At 41.4% G+C, this 23,336-nt stretch overlaps 1 protein-coding gene across 1 annotated transcript in view; it reads left to right on the top strand.

The window, feature by feature from the left end:
- LOC126355608 (zinc carboxypeptidase-like) overlaps positions 1 to 23,336 on the top strand; it is a 140,686-nt gene that overhangs the window by 85,221 nt on the left and 32,129 nt on the right. Inside the window, exon 5 of the mRNA XM_050005970.1 lies at positions 4,246 to 4,390. Coding sequence (XP_049861927.1) covers positions 4,246 to 4,390 — 145 coding nt within the window. The remainder of the gene's footprint in view (positions 1 to 4,245; positions 4,391 to 23,336) is intronic.

Below are 23,336 nucleotides of genomic sequence, written 5' to 3'. Positions count from 1 at the left end.
GTTGCAATAGGTCCTGGGAGATGAAGGAGCTTGCACAGGATAGATTAGCATTGATAGCTGCATCAATCCCCAAATAGCAAAACTCCTTTACAACTTTGAGCGTCTCATTTCCTAATCTAATTCCCTCAGCATCACCCGACTTAATTCGACTACATTCCATTATCCTCATTTTGCTTTTGTTGATGTTCATCTTATATCCTCATAAAGTGGATTAATTCTTCTACTAGGCAAAACATTAATAATACATGCACACAAAATGTTACATAATTCAACATCTGCCAAAGCTGGTGTATGGACAAATTAGAAGCATCATATTTGCAATTCATATATATATATATATATATATATATATATATATATATATATATATCCGTCTGTGTGTGTCTGCAGTTTATAGTACATTTCATTGTTTTTTCATTATAGGTGACGCTATTTTGTCTTTTACTTGAAGAAAAGTAAAGTTTTATTCTTTTTTGTTGCTGTGAGATGACAGCTAATAGAGTTATCTTCTGTGAGAAATCTGAACCAATGAAGTGATTTTTAATAAAGTAAAGTTGGAATGTAAAGATATGGCATAATGACGATCTTGTAATAAACCAACAAAGTATTATTAAAATCGTGAATCCGCAGGGATTCATCAGTGTTAAGTGGTCAAGCCTTCACTCAGTAATATAAAACTTCACAATTTAATTTGCACCAACAATTATACATAAGGCAAACTCTGGTTTGGTGTGTATATGTTTCTTCATTAATAATTTCAAGTAAAAATGCACTATGGAAATCTATTTATAAGTAATCAGTTTACAGAAGTAATAAAATATGCAAATGATCGACTGCAATAAGCAACAGAAGGAATCTAGTTTTTGGAAGAGTTATACTTCAGAAACCGGATTTAATTGCAGGAACAGTTGAATTTAAAGGTACCCACTTTAATTTCACAAATGTTGAATTAGACAAAATTTTGTATTTTGTATTGATAATTTGCCTAGCAGAAGAATTAATCCACTGTCTTTCAGGTTTAGGAAGAAATTTGTATTATTGTGTCAATTTAGAACATTGTTGGTTTTCATGTATTTGTGTTAATAGAGACTTGTAAAACAGATTCATAGCCAGAACTTTTCTACATAGTGTAAGTTCATAATTCTTTTCCCCAAGACTCAGCCATGAAACCAGTGAGCAAAATTATGAAAACCATTTGTGTCTTCTTGTTTATTATCCCAGGTCTAAAAAAGGAATTGTAAAAAATTTATAAATTAAATACAGAAAATTCTAATGAATTTCTCTTTTGCAATGTCCAATTTCACTATGTGTGTGTCTGTGTGTGTGTGTGTGTGTGTGTGTGTGTGTGTGTGTAATTCATCATAAATTTCATTACTTTTTCTATTCATGTGTAGTGCTTTTGTGAATGATACAACTAGACAACAGTTCGATTTTCATTTGATGAAGGTTGAATATTGGTGTCATTGCTTGAAATAATTAGACTAACACCTTTTAAACATTCGGCCAAACAGACGTACTGACAGGTGACATGTGACATCAGTGGTTGCATGATGTTGCACATAAGAAGGATAGGACCCAGTTACATGGTTAGATTTGAAGAGGCATCACAAATATACTGGGTAGTCAGTCATACATGCATCAGGTGTCCAGTATGGGAATTAGGTGATCTGTACAATAATAGTATTGATATGGGGTCATATAATAAATTCTTGGATATGTCTTGGTCAGACACAAATTTGTTTAATGTAACATGTTTTGGCACAGCATTTTCGAACAACTATGTAAATATTTCCTTTGTTTCCACAGTTTTCTGAAGATAATGAGTCAAAATGTCACACTAAATAAACTTGTCTGTGATCAAGATGTCTCCAAAAATTCATTACATGCCAAGTCTTAATGGTCACATACATTAAATATAGATGAATTCATCAGGCAAATCAAAATTTTACTGTCAATATTTCACTTGTGGCTAATTAAACATTCACCCAAAACAGCCAAAATATTGTGCATAGAATGGTTCTAGCTGATTTATTTTTCAAGTGGCAGTTTTCAATCCACTGATTTTTATCAGCAAACTTAATTTCACTAGAAGCCATGTCAGTGGAGAGTAAATTATAATTTAAACTATCACTGCAGTATGGATGGATGGATATGGTGGATATGGGCGCTCAACAGTGTAGTCTTTAGCGCCAGAACGGAAACAACAACGGAGGAGTGTCACTAAAATGCAGCAAGTGCTAAAATAGGACTAAAATGAAAAGTGAAAGGCTGCATAGGCAGTTTGCACGTCAACAGTTGCAAAGTGGAATGCAGCACATAAAGAGGATAACTGCAAGAGAACGTAGGTAAAATTGTTAAAATGAAGCACATAGCACATGTTTGGAACTGGCCTATTACAAGTATAAAAAGGAGTGGTAAGCCACTCGGCAACACTCTAAAAATTCCAACCTAAAATTTTTGGCTGAAGCCCAGAAACATCACAGTACCTTAAAGCTTTCTTGACACTCGCCTCGTCATCGGCTAGAATCGAGGGCAGATCCCCACTAATATTAACTTCCGCCCTGATAGAACGATATAAATCACACTCAACTAAAATGTGGCGTACAGTGATTCGTACGCCACAGGCATCACACAGTGGGGGTTCCTCTCGCCGTAGTAAGAAGGCATGCGTAAGAGTATTGCCACCACTCATTAGAAAGTAATCCATTTCATTCTTCCGAATAATCTATTTCTGTTTTACAGAACCTAAGTATCTTGGAATCTAACTGTAATCTAACTGTAATTGAAGTTAAGACACATTCTGATTCTGTCATTTGAGCAAGAAGGCCTGTTACATTCCAGCATCTGAATTCGAAATGTTGATGCCCTGACTTTTTTGAACCAGATAGTATCCTTCATTAATCAGTTATGAAGAACTAACTAAATTAACATAATGTCAAATGTGGTAACTTTACTTCAAAATTGGTAATTCACAATTGGTGTAGTTTTACAAACTGCATTACAATTCTCAAGATTGGAAAATATCATTACACCAGCCTATAGGTATCCCTAAGCACAGAGAAATTTTTATATTCATCTGGTAGTCACACGACAAAGACACATATAGAATTAGTCTGTGCTTAGCATTAAGATGTATGCATAATTTGTCTAAGCTGGTCTCACACTCAGGTAACATCATTGAGAGTTAACATTTTGCACTGATGTAAATCAGTGGCTCAATGCATACAATAATTTGTTACAGACTGCACATGTCTAGCGTTTTGTTAACTTTTATGTAGCAACAGGACATGTTTGTAGAATGGATAATGTGCTGTCTTCATTTTGATAAACTGCGATTTGAAAACGAATCACCAACCAAAAAAAAGGAAAAGCCTTTGGCTCAGATCATTATCGTGTCAAGAGACAGTTAGTACTGAACTTCTGTTGATGGGCTATTACTTCAGCTGTGTTGAAAATGCATCCAGTGGACTGTAACGTAATGTTACGCAGAAGTGAAATGAGTGTAGATAACAAGCTATGATTGAGTGTTAATGTTGTTTGTAATGTCGAGAAGTAAAGATGTTTTACTTGAATGCTTTATGTTATCGTTTTGAATGCAAATTAGCATGACAGTTTGTGCTACATTAACCACTGGAATAATTCATTAACTTTTTTGCATGAGCTTCGTTTTCATTTGACTGCCCCTTATACACATTATTTACAAATGCCTTCATCCCTTAGTTGCTTCTGTAACAACAAAACTGGCCTCCTGCTTTTAGTTTCTCATTTCCTAACCAACTTTCTTCAGCATCATGATTTAAATCTACTACACTGTAGTATACTTAATTAGCGTTAATGTTGGTTCCAGTCGTCATCTCATCACTGAGGCATCTAAAATTTCACATTAATACTAATATCCTGATGAATCGAATATACCGAGTTTTATTGAAATTTGGTAAATCCATATGTAATGATATAGTTCAGTCTATAATTCTATAATTGAGTGGCTGGCATAAGCCCGTAATATACTTGGTTGTATCAAAAATAATAATGGTTACATTTTACCTTAAATTTTCAGTGATAAGTCATTAACAGCTTCATGAATGGAAATATGCTTACATAACTATGTGGGGCATCTATGTGCCACAACCACTTACAGAAGCATCTAGTTTTCTGTTTTGTGATAGCGTAAAGTAACTATTTAGAGTATTAACCATGCCTTAAATAACAATAAATCGTTTAAACAAAAAACGCTCTCGTTTGTAGATCTTCGCCTGGATCGATTCGGTGGTGCAGGCATATCCTGACTATACGAGGAGGGTCTTCGGTGGAACTACATACGAAGGTTTCGAATTCGATGGGATAGAGATCTCTTACGGAGATGGGAGCCGTGTTGTGATACTCGAGGGAGGTAAGTACAGTATCTTTTCTTCCACATACGCGTGTGTAGTTCCCGGGTTCAGTTGTTCTGGTCGTGGGTTACACTTAATTACCATCTCTGCCTGTCTCCACCGTCTGTCACTCAACCCCACCCCCTTTCTCAATCATTTCCCATCACTACTACTTTCAAGTTGTCACAGATGAGGATAATTTTAATAATATCAACAAAGTAATAATGAATTGCTTAATTAGCATAAAATGTATAAAATATTCTAATGTCATAATAATACTTTGTGAGCAGTACATTGTTATAGCATAATGGCCAAGAAACAGGCAATTAGAAAAATACATCCTTTGAAAAGCATACGCCTGAATACTTGAGATGTACTCCAGTCACAATATTACTACTTTAAGAACTGCTAGGAGCGTGCAATAAGTAATGCAACACATGTTTTTCCTGTAAACAAGTTTGTTTTGTTTAGGATTCCAATACATCTTGTTATTGCCGACTCTTTCGACTACAAAATGCTATTGTTCAAATAATCTCCACTCCCTGTGATGGCCTTACGTCACCTTACTGGGAGGCCCCTGTACGCCCGCATGGTACCACTCTAATGGTGGACGTCGTGACCACCGTCTTGCTGCGTCGTCCACGTGCTGTTTCCCGTGGAGTGCATTCTTCATTGGGCTAAAGTGATGAAGTTAGAAGGTGCGAGACCGGGCTGTAAGGTGAATGAAGGACGACAGTCCAATCAAGTTCTGTTAGCTCCTCTCAGATGCGCAGATTTGTATGAAGTCTTGCCTTGTCATGAAGAAAAAGCAATTTGTTTGAATTTTGTGGCGACTTACGCGGTGAAGTCATTTCTTCAATTTCCTAAAGGTAGGATAATACATTTCAGAGTTGGTCGTTGCACCATGAGGGAGGACATCTAACAGAATAACCTCTTCAGAGTCGCAGGTGCCGTCGCGAAGACTTAACCGGCTGACGGTGAGGCTTTGTAGGTTGTTTTTTTTCGGAAGGAGCGTTGTTTCTGGTTCCATGTGACGAATCCGTGGTTCATCGCCAGTGACGAAGTTACAAAAAATTGTCACGATCAGCCACGTAACGCGTAAGCAACTCGGCAAAATGGTCCTTTGTTTTCTCTTTATGGTCTTCTGTTAGGCCGCGAGGAGCCCAGCCAGCACATACCTTAGAGTACCCCAACTGGTGGACGAGTGTGCCAGCATTATCGACAGACACGTCCAGTTGTGAAGCGAGCTGTCTGGTGGTTATCTATCGATCACCTCGCACGAAAGTGTCTTCATGTTCCAGCACTGCAGCAGTCAGAGCTGTGTGCGGCCGACCGACACAAAGGAGATCTAACATGTTTGCGCGACCTTATTGCAGTGATGACAAACGTTTCGCCCAGTGACTCGCCTTGCTTTGTTCATTGTCAGGTCTCCGTAGACGTTCTGCATGCACGTATGAATATCTGCGGTGCACTGGTTTTCACTTAAAAGAAAGTCAATGACAGCTCTCGACATGGAACGCGCCTCCATTATAGATGGCATTCTGAAGGCAACGTATGGCGCCTCCACCTATCGGAACTTCAGGAAACTCAAATGTTCCATTATGCCCCACAATAAATTCCGTAATTTTTCAGCTGAAGTTGGCCGAAAAAAAAGTGTTGCATTAGTCATTGAACATATAATAGCAGTCAATTCCCGTAACATTCAAATGTCATAATTTACACAATATAAAATGGAAGTAACCGGTCACAATTATCTGTATTTGACTGAGTACTACGATTTTGAAAACAGCTGCAAACGATAGCTATGGGAGTGTATAAATGAGGGGATCTGTTTTTTTTTTGTCGTTTCCGCCCTTATTCAGAATTTTTTTCTGTTGATGTTTTATTCTTGGTGGAGGGTTTCTCCCTTTAGTCTTACTCATATCCCTGTGCTCTGTCGGATCTAACTGCGGATTCATGAACCGTGCCGAATTGGCTGTCGACAGCTGGTAGGTCAACTGGCCGATAAGCCAAACCTCTGGAGAAAGCCTCCACTGAAAAGTACCCTGTGTTAAACGGAGTAGTTTATAGTGTCTATAATTCCTTACAATTTTCGACTCTCTTTAGTTACCATTCTGCTTTACTCTCCTAAAATTAGCTGTCATATTTGGGCTATATGCAAAAATATCAGATCTTCTACAGTTCTTTATTTTCCTTTAAAATAAATTAAAAACAGCGGACTTTGATGTACAGCGATAACCTGTAATATATTTGCAGTAAAGGATGATGATTTTAAAAAATCCGTAATAGTCGCGATTGTATGTTGACTAACTGCTGCTATAGTCGACGACTTGGATTGGCAATGGTTCCGCTCACACGAAGTTCATGTCTTACTGTTCGTATGTTTTCGAGTTTGTGCACGTGACACTGAAAGCTATTGCGCAGTTCTTGGAAGATTTTGCAGCGTGGAGCGGCACACTTGTAGAGTGTCTCTTATATTAAAAGTCTTTTCTAGCTTTTTTCTGATAATGGCACAGACAAGACATACGAGAAATTTACCGCAGATCTACTTGTGACCATACTTCAGATCATCGGAATTCCTTTGGAGAGTGTATGTTCTCAGTGGATAAGGAAATTAGTGGTCTGCACGACAGTGCAAGGTACCAGTACGTTCCAAAAAGCCTCTAGCGTAAATTCTGTTGCTGTTTTTCAGGGGACCATACCTCGGGTTCCACTGATCACACAGATAAGGAGTCAAGTGTTTTGAATAGGCCTTGACTTAGCGACCGTTTGTATAGCAGTCAAAAGAACGGGTGTACTGTAGCTATACTGTACTAAAGAATCAAAATTTAAACACTACACACAACCACCAGTCCAGGAAAATTGAGCCAATCGGTTGGTTCTTTTGCACTAGGTGTGGTCAAGTGTCGACCTTAGTTGGCTTGTTAAAGCACCGTTTGTTCATGGGCGATTACTTACAAAGGCCCGATAAACTATGAATTTTGGGTACCAAAAGAACCAATTGTGGTGATGACGACTTGCACAATTTTTATTCAGGGCAAATCGAAATTTTTACCGTATGCCCTTAAGATGAGATTTTCGATAAAACTTGTAACGTTGTTCGATATTATTACCCGTTACATAAATCCGCAGTTTCATAGTTACTGTAGTTGTGCACGAGAACTATGCACATAATATCCCGCCTGAGGAGTAAATATAGTTTTAACTCACTTATTGAACACCTGGCAAAGGTTTTACGCTCATCAAAAGTGTTCAAAAGTCACCAAACTATGTTTTAATCAGCATTTTTTCACCAATAAAACTTTATGACACACTGTCTATGTGTAATGGTACTGCAGTGACAAAAATGGGCTGAAAAGAACTTAAAATGATAGCAAAAAATTTTGTATGAGTGGGAAGCCTGCATGGTCAGTAACACATATCTAAAAACATTTTTACCCTTTTACTACACAAATTACAGGTAGAACATTTTCGAGGAATTGTCATCGATAAGCAAAGTGTCCAGAAAAAATGTAGCACAAACGATTTTGTGTTAATCTTATATTCTACGTACTTATTTTCTTTTTATATGAGTCAAAATACTGTTATCCTATAGAATTCGTTTTATATAAGCATGCACGTGCTGCTGTAGAAGAGTAAATAAGAGAACCAGCGAAAAAAGGCGAATTTGTTGACCTTTGAAAGAGCGCCAAAACTTTCGGCAAGCGAACATACTCGCGTTTCTTTGCACTGTTAGATTGTAGCAGAGAGATAGTGATGGCGAAAGAGTGGGGAGGCAGTGCCAGTAGAAGAAAAGAGTGAGAAGACAATTATGGGAGGAGAGAAAGAGTGGCAGTGAAAGAGGAAGAAAGATGGACGAAGACAACAGGTGGGAGCCACAGAGAGATTACAACAGCAGTGAGACTTCAGACTCGGTGGAAGCTATTACGGATTATTTTTTAATGGTAGTTGTGTCCCGCATCCAGTACTCACTGCCTGTCAAAGTTGGATTTTTCACTTACTGTTACAAACTCACATTACAATTCACCGTCGATTTATTGACAAATGTTTGATTATCAAGTGTTCATAACACATTTCTCATTATACTGATTCCTAAAAGTTATGTTCATGCCCCCTGCGTGCGACGACCGCCGCAGATGCCACACTACACCAGAACATCCTAATAGTTGTACCTTTTAATTGTTGGAATAGACTTCGTTTCCCTTTGCAGAGGGTCGAGGATTGTAGGAGAACTCTTTAGCCTTCAAGTTACGAAATGACGAAACTTCCTTTGAAACAACTTGGCTACACTCTTATACAACATTCATTTAGATTGGTGAGCAGACCTTATATTGATTAGAGCAATATTTTAAAAGTGGTTGTGCGTGGGTTGACACAGCGTCGCTAAAATTATACCTTCTACAGCGGTTACCTTAGAAACTCCTTACATGGGAAATTTAAGATTATTGTTAGCAATGATAGATGATGCAACCAACAAAACATGAAGCTTTTATAGCCGCATTTTCTCCGCCACAGTATTAAGAAGCTAGACCTAAGAGATCAATCACAGCGATGAAATGCCTGATAAAATCTCAAGGAAAATCTCCCACCACTCGGAGTATAATTTTATCTTTAATCTGTGCAAAAAATTGCAATCTGGTTTTGCGACGTTCTAAACTTTGTATTCCGAAAAGATGCTCCAAAAACCACCTTTTTATAAATATTTGTGCTTAGTGGAATTTAACAGTAAGGCATTTGATGGCTATACTGAACCCAGAAGACGTGTTACATTTCAGTGATCCGTCACCCTGATACTGCTCGGGAATTTCAACCTTGACTGCTTTCTTATGGTCGCCTTCTCGTAGTTTCTTGAAGCTGTGTACTTGCTGTGTCGTGCCATCGACTCTCGTCGTGTGTCTTCGTTACAGTTTACAGGGGGTCGAGGGTTGCAATAGAGCTCTATAGTCTTCATGCTACGAAATGACGTAACTTCCTTTTAAAGAACTCCTTTGTATTTTGTCCCTCTCATATTGGGTGAACAGATCTCATATTAACTCAAACAACATGTCTGAAGTGAATGTCGTAACATCACAGAAATAGTAGCATTTCTCTTCTGCTCTTCTCAACGGTTTTCGGGCGTTGAAATAGTAGGCAGCGCCTCCGCTGCCTTCAGACCGTCGTCTCTGTCGCATGTCGTGTCCGGTTGTCAGGTTCTGCTTTCACTGCCTCTCCCGAATTGACGAATCGGGAACATGAGTCTCTGCTCGTAAAATTATCAGTTACACAAATTTCAATTCCTTCTTTAAAAATCCAATCCTAAAATGTACCAGTGCTAGCCAAGACTTTCGTTTCCTGGTAATTCATTTTATACCCATTTTCAGTCCACTGTTCCGCTATTGTAGACTCGTTGGGCTGCAGTAAGCTGATGTGGCGCTCATGTTTGATACATAGATTTTCAGTTATGCGGATCGTTTCTCTAATATCAATTTTTCCGCATTCACACAAAACTTAGTGCACACCAGCCTTTTTGAGAAGCGTGTCTTCTTTCACTGTCCCTAATAACTCGTATTTTGGGTATCAGGCGAAAACGTAGAGCTACGTGGTGTTTTCGCAATATTCGTCCAATTTTTGACGATACATTGCCAGCAAACGCTATGAAAGTGGTCTTCTCATCGCCTTCGTTTCGTCCTACGTGTCGTTTTTGGAGTTCTTCCTTCCAAGGACCGAATCTATTGGACGCTGTATCCACTCTCGTGGAAGACGGATACCAGGTGCCACAGTTCTATCGTCAGACTTTGTTCATCTGAAATTGAGTATGTCCTGTGTAATAGAGGTTTGAACAACATGGACACTACCTTCCAACTGAGCCAGGCATGGAAGATAATACTAAGCTCTACCAAAGCAGAACATAACATCGGTATGCGAGATGCGACAGGCGGGCGTAAGGCAACTGAGACTTTTGTCCCCCCCCCCCCCCCCCCCCACACACACACACACACTCCAGCCCCACCACGGAGAACGGAGCGGGGCCCACGAGATTCATCTCTGGACAGGCTGGTGTAGTTACCGCCAGAATGCGGGAGAAATTTCATTGCATCACCGCCACCTGAAGACCGGTTTTTCGACGAAATATCGTTCTACGATTGGAACTGGCAGTACACCCAAGACCCCTCGAAGCAGTTTGTAAACCGAGAGGACAAAAGTCGTGGGATAGTTCTTAATGCATTGTCTATAGCGGAAGACCTCCTTCAGACGGAGTAGTAATGAGCCACGCTGCCTCTATAGGCGTTCACAGCGTTGCCAGGGCAGGACTTTGTGCACCATTTGACATCTCGATTATGTCTCATAAATGTTCGATGGGACTCAGGTCGGGCAATCTGGATGGCCAAACCATTCACTCGAATTTTCCAGAATGCTCCTCAAACCAATCACTAACAACTGTGGCCTGGCATCATGGGCATAACAATTCCATCGTTGTTTGGGAAAACGAATCCACGAATGGCTGCAAATAGTCTCCATGTAGCAGAACATAACCATTTCGAGTCGACGATCGGTTTAATTTGACAAGAGGGCCCAGTCCATTCAATGTAAACACAGCCTACACCATTTCGGAGACACCACTAGCTTGCACAGTGACGTGTTGAAAATTCGGGTCCGTGGTTTCGAGGTGTCTGCACTATCAGCTTTTACCAACAGAAATCGGGTCTCATTTGACCACGCCACGGCTTTCCAATCGTCTAGGGTCCGACTGCTATGATCGATAGCTGAGCTGAGGCGCTGCAGGCGATGTACCGTAGCAAACGCACTCGAGCCGGTTGTCCGCTACTATACTTATTAACGCCAAATTTCACAGCACTGTCCTAACGGTTACATTCGTCATACACCCTTATTGATTACAGCGGTTATTTTATTCAGCGTTGCTTGTCTGTTAGCACTGATAACTCTACGCCAAGGGCCGCTGCTCTCGGTCGTTAAGTGCAGGCCGTCGGATATTATGTTGTTCGTGTTGATGGGTAATTTCTCAGATTTCGTATTTTCGGCACATTCTTGACACTGTTGATCTCCGAACATTAAAATCCCAAACGATATCCGAAACAGAATGTCTCATGCGTCTGGCCATAATCGCGACGGAAACCTTTTCACGCGAATCACCAGAGTACAAATGACAGCTCTGGTAGTGCACCGCTGTTTTATACCTTGTGTGCACGATGTTACTGCCATCTCCGTTTCTGCATATCAGTACCCAATGACTTAAAACCTAAGTACATGCCAGAACAGCATGATGTCACAAACTTTGCTGTCTCTAGGCAGTCAGTGATATTGTTAATATGGCTCAAGGTAAATACGCAGATACTCGTTTAACTGTCCTAGTTCTCAGTAAAACAGTCGCGACTACATCGTAACTTTGCTCCATAGCTTAGCGCAGGAATTCTTAGCATTTGTCAGAATGGCTGACCTGAAGGAAGTGAACTGAGCTGGCTGTAGTTACTGGACTGAACTGTCTGACTTCAGAATGAAAAATATGTGAGCGTTTGTGGTGCATCGTCTTTTCTACCTGACGGCAGAAGGATTTCCCTTTCCGCCACTGATAGGCGAAAGCAATGCAGTCCCTGTTTGACAGCACTCTATTTGGTGACTGGAAACAACGTCGGCGAACGAGCACATCACGGCAATGGAAGTGGCGGAGAATCAGGAAGTGGTCTGGATAGCTGAGTACTATCTGGACACTGCTCCTCGGAACTGAGGCGCAGGCGAGAGGTGGTGCCTGAGTGGCGGTGGCCCTGTGGCATTCGTGGCATACCTCTTAAGCCTAGTACACAACAAAATCTTGGCTGACAAATATGATGCGTCCCCTACAAAAAAAATTTTGGGCTACCCATACCTCCTAAATGGCATTTGCGATCATGTACGGATACTAGTCAGTACAAAGCCCTTTTTCCACAGTTCGAGTGTCTAGTTATGGCTTTCCTGCTCTTTTGCAAATCTCTCCTCTTTGTGGCATGATCTGAGCAGAGCTGCGTGGTGCTTTTCTTTCGGTACACCACAGCGAGTAAGTGGGATCTTAAGGTGTGGTCATTCACCAACTGCCATCGTGAGTCACCACACGCTTAAGAGAAGCGGGTAAACATTAGGCAGGGTGGGGAAAGTAAAAGTGTTTCGAATGAGTGGATACGATAGGACGTGAATGTATGCATACCACAACACACTGTCAGGCGCACATCTGTATACGTGCACCACATGACACATTTACACGATCTTCCACCCGACAGAGTTGTTAGCAGAAGTCAGACTAGTCGCATCTATAGCTACCCACCCAGATCACATGATCTCTCAGTGTGCGATACTTTGTGTGAGGAGCCCTCAAGTCTCAGGTGCATCGCAACAACCCTCACAGTCTTCAAGAACTGCAGCAGAACATTTCGGATGAGATTGCAGCAATTCCAGAACTCCAGTTTCGATCTGCCTTCAGCAACTTGCTGACCAGGGCCCTTAAGTGCCAAGAGATGAACGGTATTCACTTTCAACATTTGTTATAGTCAGGCTAGTACTGTATTTACTTTGCGCTGCTGTGTTCTTTGTACGCTGGAACTCTGTTCTCCGAGGCACTTTTGTTTGCCTCGCCCTTCAAAGACTTCGGTAATTAATAAGACTGCAAATCTGGATAACTATTTTATATGCAGTGAAATGAAAACGGTATTTATTTATCTCTTTACTTTATGAAACATCAGTCTCCTGACTGGTTTGTCAACCTTTTCTCCTCAGTTACACGGACGCAAAAAAGTCGCAACACTAAGAAGGAGTTACTTGCAAACTCCTCTACACTAGAGTCTGTGTAGGGCCTTGGCAATAGCGATACGAGAAACTGGGAAGTCCTTGTGCATTTATCCACGAGGACTTGTCAGGAATGCAGCCACTCCACGTGTTTGCAGACAGCGTTGGTCACGAGAACGTACAGGCGCAGGAAGACCGGTCTCCAGATGGCCACGTGGCACTACCGAGAGGGAAAACAATCGTGTTCTGCGTATCGTAACTGCAGCAGTAATTCAGGAAGCAGTTGGCACCACAGTCACACGACGAACTGCTAAAAATCCATCTTCCAGCATGCTGGAGTAGCTATGGGTCAGCAAGTTTTGTTAATCAGGAAAACGAAAAACCACTCCAAAGTATCAAATTTTACATTTTTTTATTCAGTCGATGACTAGTTTTGGACCGACAATCATTTTCAAATCATCGTAACTTAGTCAAAAATAATAGATTTCAGCTATCAGTCGTCCTTTTAAAATTTTATTGGCAGATCAAGATTTCAGCCAGAAACTAGCCATCTCAATGCACTATCATTTCTGATCAATCCATGTACTGCCTGTTGGTCGGGCTTCATACACAGTTAATTGTATGTTCAAGACGTGAAAACCATGTCAGAAATGTGCAAAGAACTGTTACAGGGCATACACATAACACATCTGTGTGTCTTTAACTGTTAGCTAAATGTAGCTGTACCGTCAGTTTTAAACTATATTGATGACTTTTTTGTTGCTATATGTACAATACTGACAGCACCAAATTTAGAAACTACGTAACCATCCATTTTCAGCAAATTCAAAGAGATCTGAAAGATAATAAATATAGTTCCGTACAGAGAGACATTTAATAAACGTCTGTGCCTCAAAAGTTCCCTGAGAGTACTCCAAGGTATGGCCACTTCCCACTCATACTTACAGTAAATGTTCATGTCTTATGTTCACCTGTCGGATACAGATTTTTCCATATTTTGTGTTTAAAGTTATCTGTGAAGACCTTCTTGTTCATCTGTAATGGCTTGTTGTTTTTTCAAGAGTAGTGTATGTTCCTCCTTCTTGGCAATTTCGAGTTTCCTTTGAGTGTTCACAACACATTAACTTCAAAATGGCTCTGAGCACTATTCGACTTAACTGCTGAGCTCATCAGTCACCTAGAACTTAGAACTAATTAAACCTATCTAACCTAAGGACATCACACACATCCATTCCCGAGGCAGGAATCGAACCTGCGACCGTAGCGGTCGCTCGGTTCCAGACTGCAGCGCCTAGAACCGCACGGCCACTCCGGCCGGCACATTAGCTTCACTTAAAGCAGTTATTTCTTTAGTACGGAATGATTTAAATATGTTCGATACATCTGTTCTTTTTCTTGAAACCTGTAGATAACATTACTTGTAGCAACCAATACTGATACAGGAGTTCTTTTCTTTTTCTTGAATCCTGCAGACAATATTATTTGTAGCAACCAGTCCCAATTCAGAAATTTTTCATTTGGTGGCATGGTGGAGAACATTGTCCTGAATTGGAAAAAATGTATTTCTCCAGCTTTAATATAAAACTTTATGGGAGTTCGTGTTAACAATTTCCACACAATTTACAGATAAATAATTAGGAATTGTAGGCAGGTAAAACATAGTTTTCTTGGTCTTGGAGGTCAACATTCATACATTCTTATTGACCCACTAGACACATTTCAGAAAACTATTAAACACAACACAGCAATTATTCAGTTAGGTATCCTAAAATCTAAACCACGTTGAACCAATTGGCACAGAGAACAGTGTAGCACATTGTAAACACTGTTTACTTTCGCCAAGGAAGATATAAGTTTCTCATTGACGCACACCAAATCCCTTCATAAAATCAGTAATGTGTTTATCGAGTTCTTTGTTTTTTTTCGGGGCTTATGATTTGACACAGAAATTTGTTATACGAGTACATCTTTATTGCACAGCTAGAGCTCATCCATGTTAAACAGATTCATGGTAGTTTCTTGAGCACTCAAGCCATGGTCCGATGTTAGCAGTCTGTGTGCGTGCGTGGGCCTCGAAAGCTAGATGACAGCTACTCATCAATTCATACAGCGTAAATTCATTATGTACATAGAACGAGCTACGAGTGTAAGTGGTAGAGCAGGGATCAAAGATCGTACATTCACAGTAAATAACGGAACTGGGGTATGTTGAACAAACAACTATCGTAACGTCTTTGGGGATCTAGACATCGAACTATGAGAATAAAATGGAGAGATCGGACTACAAGAACACGACGGCGGAGCAGGAGCAGAGGTCGAAGTACAACAACAAAATGTCGGAGCAAGGGGTCAGATTTCGATCTACGAGAACAGGATGAGCGAGCATGAATGCCCCTTACAACATTCTGCGTGCAAACATGCGTGGGTCTATGTGTACGTGCATATACTGGCACGCATACCGCAACTCTCTTTATAGTAGTCCACCTGCCGAAGTCCGAGGAATGGCAGGAGGGCGACCTTTGCCCCAAATATCCGTTTCAGTCCTACTCTTTCACCCAGAATATTAATCTTGGTCTTTAACTTTTGTTTCCTTTCCAAAAGCTAAACTGATCGTCATATAAGAGAGCTTCAGTTTTCTTTCCCAGTCTTTTGTATTTTATTCTTGTCAGAAACTTCGATGCACAGTGTTTACGGCTTATTGTGAGATAGTTCTTGCACTTATCTGCCCTTGATGTCTTCGGGACTGCGTGGATGATGTTTTTCGGTAAGTCTGACGATACGTCTCCGTTCTCATAGATTCTACACACCAACCTGCATAGTCGTTTGGTTGCCACTTCCCTCATTCGTTTTAGAAATTTCGATGGAATGTTGTTTATTCCTCATATCTTATTTGAGGGCAAGTCTTCCAAAGCTTTATTAAACCCATATCCTGATACTGGATCTTGTGTCGACTCCCATTTTTCTTCTATCAAGTTGTCAGACAATCTCCCATCTGCTCTCTTTTCTGGGTTTGACAGTGGACTTACCATTGGACTCTTAAATGTCGACAGCCTTGCTTTTTAATTTCAATGAAGCTTCTTTCGACTTTTCTGTAAGCTGTAACAGTCCTTCCAGGAACCATCTACTTTCCGATTTCTACTTTTCCAGCAGTCTTCTCTGCACTTCCTATTTACTTCAATCTTAATCGAGTAGTATTATTGTATTCTTGTCCTTCCATGTGCACTGTTATATATCATTCTTTCGCCAATCAGTTCAAGCACCCCTTCTTGCTTCTTCGAAGTTACCTTCGTTTTACTTATATTTGTCTTTCCAGCTTCTGAGGTATTCCTTTTTACAGATGTGCATTTCTTTTCAATCGAAGCGCCTGCTGTGATAGTCATTATCGCAGTATCCGTCGTTTTAGATAACTTCTAACGCATCTCATCATTTCTCAGTACTTCAGTGTCCCACTTCCTTCTACTCATATTCTTTTGGACCATTCTCTTAAGCTCCAGTGTACTCATAATTAGTACTAAATTGTGATATGTGTCTATACGGGCTCCTAAGTATCTCTTACAATCCTTGATTCCAGAACCTTTGTCTGCCAACGATGTAATGCATCTAGAATCCTCCTGTATCTCCAAGGCTTTTCTCCAGTATACCTCCTCTTCTTGTCGTTTGTGTACAGTGTATTCGCTATTACCAACTGAAATTTATAGATAGATTCAAATAGTCTTTCTCCCCTTTTATTCCTACTACCAAGCCCATGCCCTCCCTTAACTCCTTCTGCTATTGCTTTCACTACTACCATTTTCTAATCTTCCATGATTATCATTTCCCTTATATATTGAGTTATCCGTTCAACAGTCCCTTATACTTTATCTCTTTATCTCTTCCTTGTAAAGTTGATATGTGTACCTGAACTGCGGTTGTTGCTGTTGGCTTGCTGTTGATTCTGGTGAGATGAATCCTATCACTTAACTGTTTACAGTAACTCACTGTTTGCATTACCTTCCTTTCCATGACGAATCCTACTTCCTTTGTACCATTTTTCAGCTTAGCTGATATTACGCTGTATTAGTCTGACCAGAGATCCCTATTTTCTTTCCATTTCACTTCAGTTACCCTACTGAATAGAGAGTGAAGGTCTGCATACTCCTGAGACTCCACGCTCTGACTCGCAGAATATTGTCCTTTTGTTGATTACTCAATCTTTTTCTCCGAGTCACGTCTCTTTTGACAGTACTCGTCCCACAGATCCGAAAGGAGCTAAAGGCCACCTCACACTGGCCGTCATGCCACTTCACATCATGGTACTGTCACATCAGGTGCACTCAATCTCCTTCTCGTCATTTCAAGTCAGATGGCTTAGCTCAATACCGAACGATAAAATGGAGGTTTTGAACGAGACAATAGGTAGAAGTATAATATCGGAATTGAGTAACTAGCGACAATATGGTTTATGGCCAAAGCACACTTCATAACGTATGTCAGTGATCAGTTTTGTGTGGTAATGTGCTGAGAAGTGAACAACATTTCAAAACACCGACATTTATTTTTAAGCGAACATATATACACATAAACATATAAAACAATATTTATAAGGGAATAAAGAGACCCTCTTTACATCACGCATTACGTTCTTTTTTTTCTTACATGTCTAATAATGCCATATATAACTGAATTTTTCTCCTACATTACAGCTGACTTTTTCACTTAAATAGATAATGAAGATTTCTCAGTTCTTTACGTAAAATCTAAACAATTTTTCGCTTTCAAACATCGGATATCGCTTGTGCAAGAACACTTAACGGAAAAAGACATCCAAGTCCCAATGGGATACTTGGAAATTGGAGGGAAAGCGAAGCACAATAATGAAATAAAGATTAAGAAGCCATAAAAGGAGAAAATACAATACTACAACATGTGTAACCGCGGCGAAAATACATTAACCTCCATATTAGCAGACGACGTGACCGTCAAAGCTTTTTTCTCCAGATATCTTGACGTGATGTGACGTGACGTGACGTGACGGTCCGTTGACGACCTGTGTGAATGCCGTATTTGAAACGCATTGTGAAATGCTTTGTCGTGTCACGAGGTGACGGCTAGCGTGAACTGGCCATAATCCAGAATCTTTTGCTAATGGAGAGATCATCATTACACTTTTTGAAATACAGGCCACATATTCTGTAGATATACATTATGTGTCTTTAATGCATTAGTTTCCGTTGCATACTTCATCGTCATCACTTTGTTCGTTTATATTCTTCCGACTTTTAGGTGCACTTCTCCACCCTTAGCGCTATACGTTGCCCTGAAATTCTCTCTGCTCCTCCAGTGCTTTCGAGAACGCATCTAGCATCTTGCAGAACTTCGTCACTCTTTTCACCAGAAGTCTTCGGCCGCCATTGTTGATGATTCTTATTCAAATTTTAACCAGATAATGAGTTCGAACGCACGATGCAGGGTGTTTTCATTATTAGTCAATGACATTAGGGTAGCCTAGAGATAATAAATAGATAATGACATAGAGGAACGTTTTCCTGTGTTTTTTTTAATTCAAAACCTGTTTGTATTGAAAAGTCATTAACAATCGCAAAGATCACCATTTAAGCTACAACCAACTCTTTTTATCAGTTTGAAGCTTTAACGTGCAGCGATACAAAGTGAAGTTAGCCATTAGAAGATGCAGGTACCTGGCAATTCAATTTTCGAAGGAGTCCATGAAGAACTGTTGGTGAATACCGTTATGTTAGCCGTAATAAGCAGTGACAGTTTGGTCTGTCGGCTATTTTCCTTGGAAGACGAGGTTCTGAATAGCTTCCAAGTTATGCATTGGGCTTTACTTGTTGGACCGCGGTGGAGAAGCCAACACACACTTCAGCGATAGGATATGGGTCCACGGTTTGGACTCTGTCCGATAGTAGTTTTCCCGAGGTTTCAGCTTGACCTGCTCGTATAGCGTAATGCTCAGTACACTATCTTCCGGGATAGGGAGATGAACTAGATGATAATTGATCTGCGTACCGGGTTAAAGACTGTGTGTAGGTGTGCCCTGAGTGTGGCTTCTAAACGGTGTCCCACGCTTGTTTAGGCAAACACTGGATTGATCCAGAAATACTGTCTCAGAGAGTGCTACACACTTCGAAGATAGACGTTAACTGTGGATATTGTGTCACAGACGCAGTCCCTTTGACTGTTCAGAGATGTCACTAAACCCGCCCATAGATGTAAACAACCACGCATGAGCAGTGCCTGTTTGATGGAGGGGATCCCACAGCCGATCAGTTCCAGTCATTCCAACAGGAATGAGGTACACGGCTCATGTTGTCTGTAGTTCAACAATGCCTAGGCAGTCAATATGGCGGTTCGATCGCGTCCGCATTGTTACTTTGTGCCAGAAGGGCTCTAAACTAGGGAAGTGTCCAGGGATCTCGGAGTGAACCAAAGCGATGTTGTTCGGACCTGGAGGAGAAACAGAGAGGCAAGAACTGTCCATGACATGCCTCGCTCAGGCCACCTAAGGGGTACTACTGCAGTGGATGACCGCTAACTTTGGATTATGGTTCGGAGGAACCCTGGCAGCAACGCCACCATGTTGAATAATGCTTTTAGTGCAGCCACAGCACGTCGTGTTACGACTCAAACTGTGCGTAATAGGCTGCATGATGCGCAACTTCACTCCCGACGTCCATGGTGAGGTCCATCTATGCAACCACGACACATGGCCGGCCGCGGTGGCCGTGCGGTTCTAAACGCTTCAGTCCGGAACCGAACTGCTGCTACGGTCGCAGGTTCTAATCCTGCCTCGAGCATGGATGTGGGTGATGCCCTTAGGTTTCAGTAGTTCTAATTCTAGGGGACTTATGACCTCAGATGTTGAGTCCTATAGTGCTCAGAGCCATTTGAACCACGACACATGCAGCGCGGTACAGATGGGCCCAACAACATGCCGAATGGACCGTTCAGGATTGGCATCACGTTCTTTTCACCTATGAGTGTCACATATTCCTTGGCGAGACATTCGTCTTTATGGACGACAATTCGCGCCCCCATCATGTACATCATGCGAATGACTTCCTTCAGGATAACGACAACGCTCGACTAGAATGGGCAGCATGTTCTCCAGACATGAACCCTATCGAATATGGCTGGGATAGATTGCAGAGGGCTGTTTATGGACGACGTGACCCACTAACCACTCTGAGGGATCTATGCTGAATCGCCGTTGAGAAGTGGAACAATCTGGACCAGTGCCTTGATGAACTCGTGGATAGTATGCCACGACGAATACAGGAATGCACTAATGCAAGTGGACGTGCTACTGGGTATTACAGGTACCAGTGTGTACAGCAATCTGGACCACCACCTGTGAAGATGTGTGGTATTCATGAGCAAAAAAAAAGACGGAAATGATGTTTATGTTGATCTCTATTCCATTTTTCTGTACTGGTTCCGGAACTCTCGGAATCGAGGTGATGCGAACCTTTTTTTGATGTGTTTGTTAACCGAGAACGATATTACGTATCGCGTGGTCGTTAAAGGAAACGTACGGTGATTTTACAGTAAACAAGTACAGTGGTGACTAAGGAAAATGCATCTCACCGTGAATGCTTTGCGGACGATTGTGTATGTTGTATCAAATTGCTCAGCGTGTCCTAGTGAAGTATCACTATAAAAAGTCACGATAAGCCGACCAAAGCGCCCTCACTCCAAGGTGGTCGACTAACGTAAGCAAACGGTTAAAACATGGTAACACACCGAACAAAGTTTGTATGTGTATCTTCATATTTTCGCGGCGCAAAGATTGTTCCATAAAATTTCAGGCGTGCAGCCGCATAAATTCGACTTCTTTTAATATTCCGGCTGAATACGTGCAGCCATCTTCAGTGTGTACCGAGGTGACTAACGCTCCAGGTCTTGCTCTATCCTTTTAATAAAAAGAACTGCTGTGAATAAGATTTTAAGGGAAGCTGGTGCTGACATTGTTAAGGAGAGGATACGTTTTTCCCGTCGAAAATTGGAGCTGGTGCCAGAATAACCTTATCACCTGCATCTTTCTGGGACTCAGTAGTGAAAGAAGCAATTGAAAACTGGCTGGCGCCGAATTTAATTAATAGATATTTCGGCTTCAGCTCGGGCAAATGACGGAGACCGGCAATTTCTGTAATAAACTCACGAAGACGTCGCAACGGTGCAGCTCGCAATGATACATCGATATCACCTTGTGGATCGACTGCGCGGACATAGATCTAAATCCACGTACATGTCATATCTCTTTCCCGCCGATCAACGCCTCTGGCGCCTTCTGTATCTGTGGCCGCATGCGCAGTGTTCCGGTCGGCGGGTTTAAGAGGACGGAGCAAGTGCTGAAGCGTCAGTCACCTCGACTCACTCTGAAGACGGTATTAAGCCGAAATATTAGAAGCAGAAGTCGAATTTATGCGGCTGCACGACCGAAATTTTATTGAACAAATGTTTCATGATTCATAGACAACTTCCCTTCCTTAGGTCATGCTGACGACTGCGCTGTCAGGAAGGGCACTCTGCCAGAAAGTTGCATAAAAAATACAGTCTGTCAATCGTGAAAAGTGGAGGTCATACTAGACGGGGTGAACGCTGAGAAACAGAAAAAGTAGAAGGTCCAGAGTGCAGACACATCCGATGACCAAACCATTTGGGCAACGTGTTGCTCGCTCGTCGCGACTGTTCCATCAGTAAATACTGTACGGCTGCAAGGGAGCAACGTAGTCATCTCTACTGCCGCTCAGATAACATTACACGCTCTGCTGCCATCATAGGATTATTTCACATAACCTCTCTTCCAGGTATCATTAAACATTCTGATGCCATGACAGGATCATTTGACATAATCTCTCGCTCAGGTACCATTAAACGTTCTGCTGCCATGGTAGGATCATTTCACATAATCTCTCGAGCGCTAGTCTTAATTTTCTGGTATTTAAATAATAATTATTACATTTTATTTCGTTCTGTTGAGCGAGAAATGACTATTGGACGGATAGCAAGTAAAAGCATCATCACATTTTGACATTCCGGTATATCTCATTAAGTGAGCCTCTTTTACCTGTTCAAATGGTTCGAATGGCTCTGAGCACTATGGGACTTAACTTCTGAGGTCATCAGTCCCCTAGAACTTAGAACTACTTAAACCTAAGAAACTAAGGACATCACACGCTCCCATGCCCGAGGCAGTATTCGAACCTGCGACCGAAGTGGTCGCGCAGTTCCAGACTGTACTGCCTAGAACCACTTGGCCTCACCGGCCGGCTTTTACCTGTAACTTCGGATTTTATTCAGTACGTCTGTTTGTTTGAGTCCATCTACGACACTTATTTTTGTAGCTTTATAATCTCATCGGTCGTAAATTTTTTAGTAGCTCTACCACAATCACACTAATGAGCGAAGAGCCCAATGTTAATTACAAATGCAAGTGCGAGAGAAAACTTTTTATTGGCTTTCGGTCAGCAACTGAAGTTGAAGAGCGGTGCCCGTTTTAATTGGTGCACAGAACGATGGGTGGGGACTTATTACAACGGTATTTCTTTAGCTCTTATCAGGCGATCAATTTGACATTACCATACTCTGTAACGATATGCGAAATCAGATGGCAATCCTTGTCATAAATACTTTGTTACCCACAGGAATTTGGTGCCGGAAGTTTTCTCTCGGTGTAATTGTTACTCCCCAAACACGGGCTCCCCGTGTGGCGCGCACGCACCACCGTCAAGTGCATCGACAAGCCGCATCCTATCCTCGCTACAGTCGACAGTCACATAGATCACCAGTACAATGTCTAAACGTCTCACTAGTGACGTAAAACGCCCTTCCGTTACATTCTGCCAGCCGCGGTGGCCGAGCAGTTCTAGGCGCTTCAGTCCAGAACCGCGCGACTGCTACGATCGCAGGTTCGAATCCTGCCTCGGGCATGGATGTGTGTGATGTTCTTAGGTTAGTTAGGTTTAAGTAGTTCTAAGTTCTAGGGTACTGATGACCTCAGATGTTAAGTCCCATAGTGCTCAGAGCCATTTGAACCTTTTTTTTGTTACATGTTTTTGTTACATTCTGTGTGGTTCATGGTGTGGGTTCCTGTAGTCATGTCCCAGTTCATGAACCACGTGCAACGTGTGAGTGGCCAAGTAAGTGGTCCCGACAGTCGGGATACCAGATACTTTGGAATAAGGCTGGGCATCTCGGGCATATACTGAGTCG

Source organism: Schistocerca gregaria, chromosome 3 (genome assembly GCF_023897955.1).
Source record: "Schistocerca gregaria isolate iqSchGreg1 chromosome 3, iqSchGreg1.2, whole genome shotgun sequence".
Lineage (NCBI taxonomy): Eukaryota > Metazoa > Arthropoda > Insecta > Orthoptera > Acrididae > Schistocerca > Schistocerca gregaria.
This window is presented reverse-complemented; position numbering and strand designations above follow the sequence as displayed.